This window comes from Glandiceps talaboti, chromosome 14 (genome assembly GCF_964340395.1).
Source record: "Glandiceps talaboti chromosome 14, keGlaTala1.1, whole genome shotgun sequence".
Classification (NCBI taxonomy): Eukaryota; Metazoa; Hemichordata; class Enteropneusta; family Spengelidae; genus Glandiceps; species Glandiceps talaboti.
Window position 1 is genome coordinate 8828006 of NC_135562.1, and position 12388 is coordinate 8840393.

General features: G+C 35.2%; 1 protein-coding gene across 1 annotated transcript; it reads left to right on the top strand.

Moving 5' to 3' along the window:
• Positions 1–3868: 3868 nt before the first annotated feature.
• Positions 3869–8708, top strand: LOC144445210 (orexin receptor type 2-like). Its single transcript, XM_078134753.1, is given in 5 exon segments — positions 3869–4312; positions 5462–5680; positions 6217–6518; positions 7890–8026; positions 8506–8708. Coding segments are annotated over 5 exon segments (1305 nt in total).
• The last annotated feature ends 3680 nt before the right edge of the window (positions 8709–12388 follow it).

Genomic DNA, 12388 nt, shown 5'->3' on the forward strand with positions numbered 1-12388 from the left:
AAGGATATCATACCCAGGGAATCAATGTAGATAACTAACTTAGAATGAGTCGGCTTGTTGGCGAGGAAAGAAGATAAAGTAACAAAGACGTGAATATTTTCGGTCGTAACACACTCTCTTTCTCACCCGAAGAATGTTTAATCTCCGTAGACAACTACATCATGTTTACGTCACTGACGATTGATTCTCGTCTGAGTGACAGGACCTACTATGTCGAAGAGTTTCTTACTAGAAGATCAACCTTTTAACGATGGCACGATTTTTGGTATACACAAAAGCTAAAAACGTATGATTTAGAATAAAAAATAAAATTTATCAACGACGTTCCTAAACGAAATACTGCATGAAACAGTACACAAATTTGGTAAAAAAGACAGAGAGTACAAAGACTGATACAATCTACGTGTTTAAATAATGTAAAAGAATATTAGACCATTTCGCCCTGTGGACTTAGATCTAGATGTAGTTGTGTGACTATAAAGAGAGATTCAGTTTGCTAAATGGACTTCAATATACGACTGATCATGAAGTACGTGCTTTTTATAATGTGCACCAGTAGACATACAGAGACAAGCGTACACAAGTGTATGATATTGCCAATAAAATCATAATCTTGCTTTATTATCAAATATAGCACATAATAAGCTTCGAACGTGTAGCCTTCCCCTTGACAGAGCAGTGGCACATTTTATAAAAAACTACTGAGGAGGATACCTTATAAATGTTTCTCGATATCTAACATGTTTACTTCCACGTGACTTAGATTTGATTTTTTTGCTGTATGTGATTTTTGTCATTTTTGCTGTATAGGCTTTTCTAATTATAATTCCATTTTCACAATCTGAAAAATGCGACATTTTAATGAGATACTTTTACACTAGTGGACATTACATTCGTTACGAAAACCAACTTTTAATTATGAATGAGTAACCATTCTTTGTAATAATATTACCTTTTAGGTATATCATTACGGTACATCTTCAATGTTACATGTAAATGGGATGACAATAGCAGACATTTTCCTTCTAATAGTAATATGTTTTGACGGTGAGAGAGAGAGAGAGAGAGAGAGAGAGAGAGAGAGAGAGAGAGAGAGAGAGAGAGAGAGAGAGAGAGAGAGAGAGAGAGAGAGAGAGAGAGAGAGAGAGAGAGAGAGAGACAGTAATTCGGCTACATTAATTTGCATCTCATACTGCAACATCCGGTGATCGTTCAAATTGAATTGAAGAATATTTGGAGAGCGAATTTAGATTGGATATCAGAAAATTACAATCACCGAGGAAGTTATTATCCTTCCCTCTAAGAATAACCCGGAAATTTAAAATGGTTTATTGAGTTACTAGTTTTATTCGGTACACTTGCCTCTGAAACCTAACGGCGTATCGATGTAATCTTTAGTAATCAGTACGAATAAGTCACGACTAATGATATAGGTTCTCAATAGACTCAGAATGATTCCTCTTTTTAAATCTGTCTATCAACACCTGCGCTTACATTACACGTACAGCGAATTTCTCAAGACCGTGCAGGTTTTCTGTGTGATACAACCACACAGAAACTAATAAGAAGCTGGACATGCTACATTTTAAGATTACTAATATTGAATGAGTACAGTTGCTTACTACATTTTGTCTAAATGAAATGAAATACACATGCCATCATACAACCATGAAATGAACACGTACACCGCAAAGGACATTTTACGAGCCCTTCATCCGGTGTATGATACTACGAAAAAACATTGGCGCCCGAATGTCTGCATGGAGTTGCAATACATTTAAATGGTTTATCTTATTTAGACTAATAAACATAGCAATCTTGCTATTGAAGTGTGGCATATACAGTTTCGTGTAACTTGGTTTCTGGTAGTATCAAACAGAGCAGCTGCACGGTATTGTGAAATTCACTGTAGTTTGTGGTCGTTGACTAATACTGAGAATTGACAGATGATGACCCGAAAAGTCAAACTGTTTCAATGACTGATTATCTTGCAATTTGTACAAGTTGGTCTAACTGATTACTGAGTACGAATCTGCTGCCTTGACTACCAGGGAGTCTAAGATGACCTCATTTGTTACATTATGTGAGTGTAGTTAAGTAACGTTTTTGTTGTTGTTCATAGGATGCCAGTCTAAACATTCATTCCTTACGGACGTTCTATTATTTAAATTCGCTACTCCAACTTTACGGTATAACTTAAGCCAATGTCAATATTTCATCTTTCCTTTCTGGTTAGGGTCTGAACCAATGTGCTGTACATTAATTTATGATTTTGTTTTGCATTTCTAAACAGAAACTTGTATATTAAATGAATGTATTGAAATATAAACACAATTGTGCATTGCTAATAGCTCACAATATATTATACAAGTCGGTAACAGTCAATATATGGTTACCAAGGTCGACATCATCTGCTTTGGCACGTTCGAAGCTTGGTGGACAGGTACACCCAAGTGGACTTAGAGGCATTCGCTTCAAAGTACATGAAAAAATTATGAAAATCATACCCGTTCTATCATGTTAGTAGAACTATATCCATTATCTACACATTGACAATTATATCTAAGATCGATCTGTGACTGCTTATGTTTCCAGAGCGCATTATAGTCAAAATCAAATACGCAATGAATGTCAAATGTCCTATGTTACTAACCCACGAAACAAAGATGTAAAGAGATGACAGTTGTGACACGAGTGTTTACTAAGTACTTGTTAGTTATGTTACATGACAATGCTGTCAGTGGGTATTTAATAAAACAACTGATATGGAGTCAGTGCCCACTAGTTAAATGTCTACAACAATATCATGTAGTGTTTTTATTGGTAGATTCTTATAGACAAAACATGTCAAAGGGAAACGTTAGAATCACATGATGTCAAAACACATTTATGTTACACCCTTATAATAACATAAGTATTAAGTGAAACTGTGCATACGAAATACATTTGTACTATAAATAAGCTACTCTTATAAATTAAATTTCTTTATCAAACTTTAACCAAAAATGACAAGTATGTATGTATGTATGTATGGATGTATGTATGGATGTATGTATGTATGCATGTTTTTTTATTCATCAATTTATTCATTCGTTACATGTTTGTCCTTTGTTGCTGTAAATGAGTTTCGTTGAAAATAATAGTGATCAACACCTTATAAGTACAACAACCTGATACTGTTCCTATACACAGAAGTTGTTATAAGACATTGCAGCCCTATTTGAATTTATTCTAAAAAGGTGTACGATTTGTGTTTCCGTTTCGTTATATTTCACTCTTAGGTAATGTCTACTGAGGTACCCCCATCATATCTCCATGGTAACGTGACAAAGTCTTCAAGTGCACATTTGTTGCTTTTCCACCATTTCCGTCTAATCTCAATATTACCAAACTATTTGGATGACGTCTGGATGTCGATGAATTTAATTACATAATCCTGTCATTGTATTCAATCAATGACTATAACTCCTGATTTACAACATCAAAGTCTTACGATTCTGTCGGTCTGACTTTATTCCTTTTGAAGGTAAACAAAGGGAATAGTCTCACATTAACTGAATTGATAATCTCAACACATACAGACAACATACTGATGTGGTATACGTGTTATATCAATTCAAAGTATGAAAACCCCTGCTGATTTTCCGTTGGAGATGACTTGTTCCCTGCTAATGGATATTTTGCGGTATGTGTGTTAGAGTATGACAGGAACCGCAGTTCATTATTACAAATCCTCAATTACTTACAACCGTGATCAGAATCACTTTGACAGCTTAGATGTGCATCATGCAGGTATGAAACAGTGGTGTAATCAGATCTGCCACTTTTAATAACCATCTCTGAAGTGACTACAGTATTCTCTCTAACGATGTCTGCAAACCAAGAATCGTTTGCTGATCCTGCAGACAACATAGAATATACCAATGCATGTAACAATGGAAGTCTTAATCAAACACTGAATGACTCAAATCATCTTTGCCTTGGAAATATTACCGACTACCAGTATGCTGATTCAGACTGGACAGGGTTTGGAGACCTGTTAGCGGAATTTGTAATCCCCACATCTCACGAGTGGGGATTCGTTGCTGCGTATATCTTAGTCTTCATCCTCGCACTCTGTGGCAATGTCTTGGTTATCTTTGCTGTGGTTCGTAACCCTCAAATGCGGACTGTCACCAACTACTACATCGTGAACCTATCGTTTGCTGATATTCTGGTATCTCTCATTTGTATGCCGATTACTGTCGTATATGAGATCACGGAAACATGGTACTTTGGTGAGATCGCATGTAAGATCATACCATACTTCCAGGTAAGGACCAAACTGTTTAACAATAACATAAAATGTTGCAAATCTTGTGTGATTGGTGTTAAAACCACCATTATGCATGTAGTCTTTCAAAACTGTTTTGGTTTTTGTGTTTGGGCAATCTTTGAAATGAGTAGACCTGCGTTTTAGATACTCGTAAGTTCGTTGGTGAGTACTGAATGTGTAAATTAGAAGTCGGAGACATAATTTGTAATTCAATGTATTTATAATGCAAAGCCTGCTATTGCATTATAAACTCACCAACGTCATTTCCCCTTATTGGGTGTTGGCGTGATCACCGTGACATATTCGATTACGTATCAGATTATGTATTATGAATGGCAAATATGAATTCTATTGAGAATAAGATTACTTAAGGACAGTACACAATCAGAACAAGTGCTGAATGTCCAGATGCATTTAAATGGAAATAATCTTTATTGATGCAATTTTGGAGCACACAAAAAGTAATATTTTTTGATGAACTTGTAACTATGTCATTGTACATACATGTATTTATTTTCTGATAAATAAGGGTAACCTATTTCATGTTCAACTGACCATTTAGTTGTAATACGTCATTATTGAAGTATTTCTTAACACAAAACGTTGTTTGCGATGTAAAAACATAGTGCAGCCAATCTATACTAGTCTTTCTGGTCTGGTGGTACCACGAACAAATAAAGTTACCGGAGTTTGTTTTAGCCTTTACGTTATAACCCTAACACTACGGCATATATATATATATATATATATATATATATATATATATATATATATATATATATATATATATATATATATATATTAATATATATATATATATATATATATATATATATATATAACTCAGAGGGTATCAATCTGCTAGGACACAGTGCTCTATACCGCAGTGGCAGAGCGCAAAAGTTTTGGTGGTACTGGAACTCTTTCTTGGTTGTATATATATATAATCATAACAAAGCCTAGTATTTGTTTTAAAAGTATAACAACATAATAGTTCTCATTAATCATGTTAATATAGAAACAACAGCGTATTCGCAAAGAGAAAAGGGCCACACAAAACAGTACACGATTATTGAAACTTACTGTAATATAGCATTTATGGTAATCATTCATATACATAAAGTATATATATGTTTTTTTAACCAGGTTGTTTCTATGAGTGTATCTGTCTTCACACTGAGTGCTATTGCCATCGACCGATACTTTGCCATCTGTTATCCATTACTGTTCAAGGCAACAGCTAAACGTGCAATATCAATCATTTTAGCAATATGGATAGTATCTTTCGTTATACCAATACCACAAGCTGTTGTTTATGCAATTAAATACCCCTCACCATTTATATACCTTGCAACGTGTTCTGAGGTAAGTCTTCTCCAAGGTATTATTTTTTCCGAATGACTAAATATATTTTCTATGCAGTGGTGTCATTGACTATAACGGAAAACAAATTTTTTTTTTCCGGTAACCCGTCGACCCTAGTTTAAGCTTCCGAGACCAGGTTTTCTTTGGTAAAATTGGTGAGAATTTACTTCTAAACCTTTGTAAACATTCTTACCAAATTATCCCACGCAAGACTGAAAAAAATGAAATTACACATTGTGTTTGTCTACATCACATGTAATTTTCTTCATTCACTCCCTTTTTACATACCATCACACTTTACAGCAGATGCCTTGAAACGGACGAGCATCTTGTCCTTGGGTTAAAGTAATTTCTAAAAAAAACAAACCCAAAAACCAAATTATTTTCTGACGTCATGTTATCAGAAATAAATATTTGCCTCATTCATCACCTAGGTGTTTGTAACGTTAGAGAATACTTTGAAGGGTTGTACTGATTGAATGAAATATATCTATTTACGGCACAATGTTAAAGATTATTTCAATTGCATGTTTCAGCGAGGATGGCAAGATACCATGCAACAGAAAGTGTACCATTGTATCCTAGTTTGTATCGGCTACATTATACCCCTCATGATGATTGCAGTTGCCTACATCAGAGTATGTCGTCAACTCTGGACATCTCTTCCAGGGACCCTCGTTCCAAACAATGGCGAGAAGAGATCCCACGACAAAGACATCATCAACACTTCAACCCAGAATCAATTATTATCTCGACGGAAAGTAGCCAAGATGTTGATAGTTGTGGTGATAATATTTGCGATATGCTACTTACCACTTCATCTTCTCAACATTTTAAGGTTTGTCAAAAAATATATGTATTGCATATATACCAGGTTTCGACCGCCATTTTGATTTAATAAGTATTTCCGCGAATTAACTCTGGAAATTTCGCCTTCGTGAAAGAAACGCACCATTTCAATCGAAACTTGGGATGGACGAGTGTTCTGGCCAAATGTAGGACGCACTGAACTATGACGAAATCCTTGCCAACATGTATAGGTGTTTAAGGGCAGGGCGAGTCAGTGTTCCAGTAGCCAAAATATAAAAATACCAAGAGTAGTTTCATTGAATCTACATATAGGTATATATCCAATATGTATAGATGAAGGAGTTGCATGTACCCCGACCTCGTCAGTAAAGACGTGTCTAATGATGATCAATGTTGAAACGTTGCATGTCCCTATGGGAGCTTCATTTCCGCGTTTAAGGATCATAGTATTGTGAGCTTTGATGATGGAAGCCATGTTATTCATTACTATGATCCTTAAACGCGGAAATGAAGCTCCCATAGGGACATGCAACAGTCGTGATAAATCAACTTGCCCGCTTGATGGGAAATGCCGATTAGATAATATCGTCTACAGGGCCCAGGTCAAAATAAACAACAGAGATACCAAATCCTACATTTGCTCAACAGAAAACAGCTTCAAAACGCGTTACGGCAACCACAAGTGTTCTTTCGCCAATAACAAATATGGAAATTGTACTGAACTTTCAAAGTGTGTTTGGAAAATAAAGGAGTCGGGCCACCAGTATTCCATCAACTGGGCTATTATTGCCCATGCAGCCGCCTACTCTAATGCAACAAAAAGGTGCAACCTGTGTCTTACAGAGGAGATGTTTATCATCAGTGCAAATAAATCAGGACTCACATCCGGGTACCAGTTCTTCTGCGAGTTCGAATTCAATCACTTGAATTTCCCTTAAAATTTAGTCGTCCGAAGATCGCATTCAAGCGTGAAACTCTGAGTAACGGCTCCGTACCATAACTTGTGTATTTTGTGTAATACAGCTCTACTTCTCAGTAATGAGCGCTTTTCCTTCAGTTTATGACTTACCTCTTACACTGAATTAGTATATATATATATATATATATATATATATATATATATATATATATATATATATATATATATATATATATCTGTGCCTGTCTGTCTGTATGTATGTATGTATGTATGTATGTATGTATGTATGTATGTATGTATTTTCTCTTTATTTCACTACAAATTGTACAAAATGGTACATGTATGTAGATAGGTAGGTAGGTAGGTAGGGATAGATGGATAAATTATATAAGGCTGAGATACCAGTAAAAATCAACTTATTCGATATTGATCAGAGCCTGCACTTTTCTAACAATGCATTGGTTTTCCATTTCTTGACAGACAATTCCCAGGAGTCTTTAAGAGTCACCATACCAATTTATCAGGCCGGGAGAAACTCAATCTTCCATTCCTGTTGGCAAAATTGTTGGCATATGTAAATAGTGCAACGAATCCAATTATATACAACTTTCTAAGTGGTGAGTTTGATTCAAGTTTTTTGAGTTTATAACAAAATTTAAAAAACAAAGCGTGTCTTCCCAATGTCATCTTCAACATATTAAACTAAACGGAAATTTCAATTTTACCAAATTTATTTTCTGTGAATTTGATTAATATGTTACTGTTTATATTATTTGTCAATTACAAATAGCGCCAGTGTCCTGCGTGCTATTACAAAAAAAAATTGGGTGTATTATCTTATTGTTTAATCAATTTCAGTTATAAGTGACCACCTTCTTAATATTATATTGTTTTCTAACCACACCAAAAGTAACATTTCAAGTTTGTTTAGCTTCAGCATTATGAATTTAAATTCGTATATTATAAGCAATACGGTTTAAAGCTAAAGAAATCACATTGGATTGTTGGTTTTAGATCCAACCATACATGCACATTGACTTACTTATAATGTATTTTCGAAGAGAGAATTTATAGTTTGCTTTATGTGATTTTACAGCAAAATTTCGACGTGAATTCCTCGCCGCATTTCGATGTTGCAAGTGTCGAAAGAAAACCCGACGACGAAGGGGAAATAGACACAGATACCGCGCATCGTTTGTAAATAGTACCGCCCACACAAAGACATACCACATGTGCACTAATACGGAACAAATTCCCATGTCTTTGCTGAGAAAGTAGAGTGATAACATCGGGATATAACGGATAATTGTGTCTGACAGATAGTCTTGAAGAAAATTGAATTCTCTGTGAGATAAGGCATGATGAGATACCCACTATCACTATCTGACGGTGAACGTTGTTTTTCAATCACATCTGTGTTCATCGTGAAGAAGATAAAAGACTCTCTCGACGGAGGATATTTATTTCCCGTTCAATAACCTTGTAGCAAAATGCAATTGCTATATATATGGTATACACCCTGCAGGATTTGACAGCTTACTGTAAAAGCTAGGAGATACAGAAACGTAAACTGGTTTTTCAAGTGTTGCAAGAAAGTTAGGTAGCCTACTAGCCTGGTTAAGCTTACTGTCTTGTACAAGTGGATTGATGAAAACGTTTGCGTGTGCCTGTCTTATCTTTGATCCTTTTTTGATATATCGTATGTTATGCGATATCTTGCACATATTGTAAAAATATCTCTACCATACACTGATACAAAATGTTTCTGAAAGCATCTCCACAAGTATTAACATTTGCAGACAAGACGTCTCCTTCTGTAAATAGATTTGGTCAAAAATGGTAATATCAAAGAACTCTGCTTGATTTTACGGAACTAATGCCGTTCCATTGGGAGTCTTCACTTAAACATTCTCCAGGATAGCTCTTGGAGCTTGAGGTTAGCATTCTCAATTCTTATTTCAACAATAATATTAAGTGACTAATGTATTTGTTGCGTTTTTTCTGTTAGAGTAATACGTATACCAGACGAGTGAGATTGAGTCGTTTCATATTGCTTTTTTTCGGGATGTGAAAACACTCTCTAAGAATGATCTGACATCCCATCCATTATTATTATATCCCACCGTTTAGCATATTTGTAATCTTCAATCGTGCATATCTTACCACCAAATATAGCATATAAAATAATAAAAAAATCAAATTTCATTCAAAAACACACAATTTGTATTGTTATTGATTTTCCTAATTTATATTCCCATTTTTTAACAAAACTGAATCGTTAACGGTTGGATAAACTTGAAACGGAGATCAACTGGTCATACTATCGGAGCACTTTCTGTTCATCAGCATTTGTTTAACGAGGCCTACAAGCTACCCTACTTCAGGGTACAATAAACGTTGCATGTATATTTCTGCTCTTCTTCACCAGAACTTCTTAGCATTCTTTGTAAATATAACTATATATATAACACAAGTATACAGCATCATCGTTTGCAATAGGCTGTATGCAAAATGTTTCTTCACCTTCCAAAAACTACATTTCCAAACTAATCTCCAACTTTATGTATTTTCACTTTAAAAGAATTCCTTTCTTCATTAAATACTGGTGATATATTTCGATAAGTTAATTATGACATTTGGAAACGTTCGTCTTGAACACTCATCGCATTTGACAGTTTTGCAATATGAATATTTCTTTATACAACAGTTACTATTCCTTTTGTAATAGACTACTGCACATTAAGGACATATCAAAAGTGTGCAATTCAAGGATGCATTTACATCATTTAATCTATATATGGTTCATTGTGTTACTAGGTTTACTTTCTAGAAAGCAAATGGAGATTCTGTTCTATATTCTGTTTCTCTGTCTCTAAATAATGCACTTGGATCATCCATTTTTTTCATAGATATGTTCCCCAACCATGTGCAATTGTATTTGCTGGCATTATCAATGTAGGTCTGTTTTCAAAGGCTAATCCAACTAGTGTGACCTCTGTGTACTTACTCTTGGCGCTAATCCCATTGGTCAACAATCATAACGCTGAAGCATTGGAATGTTACCGAGCCTGTGTAAGGTTCAATGCACGAGTAATTCTGTTGATATAGCTGTACAGCATAAAGTCGTATCACATCCACTGTATACAATTCACGGTTGGCTTGAGTTTCCGTGAAATAGTTTGTAAATAACGAGGTATACCGGGAAAAGAGTCATGATTACAAAATCTACTCAAAGGGAATTTTAAAACAAAAATAATCACATAAGGTATCACTAACAAAAATCGTGTGTTCTATTCTAATTAAATTGGAAAACTATATGTATTTAAAGATAGGTAAAGCAACGTGCGTGTGAGTGTATATGTGTTTGTTTGTTTGTTTGTTTGTTTGTTTGTTTGTTTGTTTGTTTGTGTGTGTGTGTGTGTGTGTGTGTGTGTGTTTCAGTAGTGTGTTTGTGTGGACAGCTGGGGTTGTTATGATGCATTTATCATTAGATCATTACAATGGCTGAAGATACAGCCCATGTATAGTCATCATCAAAACAAGAAATTGCGTTCACACACACACACACACATACATACATATCAACACATACATTGATTCGTTGATTGATTGATTGATTGATTGATTGATTGATTGATTGATTGATTGATTGATTGATTGATTGGTTGGTTGGTTGGTTGGTTGGTCGGTAGATCGGTCCATCGATCGATCGATTGATTGATATTTACCTATTTCTCTCTTTTTCATTCTTTCTTTCTCTGTGTAATTAACTAATCACAACCTAGAAACACAAGGTTTTGTTCATCAATAAATTTGCGTACATCTAAACCTTATAATTTTACTTAATTGTCGTTTAGTTGACATCCCAGTTTACAACTTCACTTGACCATTTTGACCGATTTGCAGTTTTTTTAATGAACACGTCGTAGAGACAGGCTATGCCATCTCACAGACGGGTTTCTTTATACCAAAATTTGCAACTGCTATACAACTTAGAGTTCAATTGTCCAGGTAAACATTGATGGATATAAATGGCAGGCAAATTATGGTTGTTCACGCTAGTAATGTTTTGTTCGTGACAGGCATTGACACATAGATGTACTACCAAACGATACCAAAGGTCATAGTCTGGCCTTTATCGATACATTTCATGCTTGTAATAATTTTGACGGAAAGGTTGAGAGTTTATCGCCTGTTGATGCTGACAAGTTACACGATCGTCACCCAATTTATTATCCAACACATTTATCATCTGCTATCGACGCGAGGCTAACCAAGGATCAAGGATCTATGTCATACCTGCGAGTTAATTATTATTAACGGGCAAGAAGTGGCTATCAACAAAGAATGTGTGTAGGGTTGACGTCATCCTCCAATACGGTCGAAAAGTACTTCACGGCCATAGGCTTCCGGCTGGTTTTAAGTTGTCATCTCACACCGGGTTGAAGGAGTTACACAGAATACAGGTGCTCGAAAACATGTCTGTCTTTTTAGTGCTTATTACAATTGTCAGTGGTTTATGTGTAAAAGGTAAGCAGAATTAATGTTTATAGTTGTTTGTTTTCCATTGAGACTCATCAGTCTTACAAAGACAGGTAGCAAGTTATCAATCTTTAAACGATATCAACCGATACTTGACACCGACATGGATTTTAATCTGTGGCTTAAAGTATTCAGTTGCATACACAATTGCCTGAAGTCGAATCGATGAATCATTGTTGTTGTTGTTGTTGTTGTTGTTGTTGTTGTTTATGAAAATATTCATTTTAGTGCTGTAGAGACCAATTTTATACTAACAGTCAGTGCCTCGAAAAATGGCATACATCGACACATCCAACGCGATTTGGTAACAAGCTTACATTGCGATACACTGTACATGTATCTTTATTATTCCAACGGGAGGGGACAATTCTTTCTCTGACGGCAGAGATTGATAAAATCATACATAAAAAATTAAAACAACGTCACAAGCTCAGTAG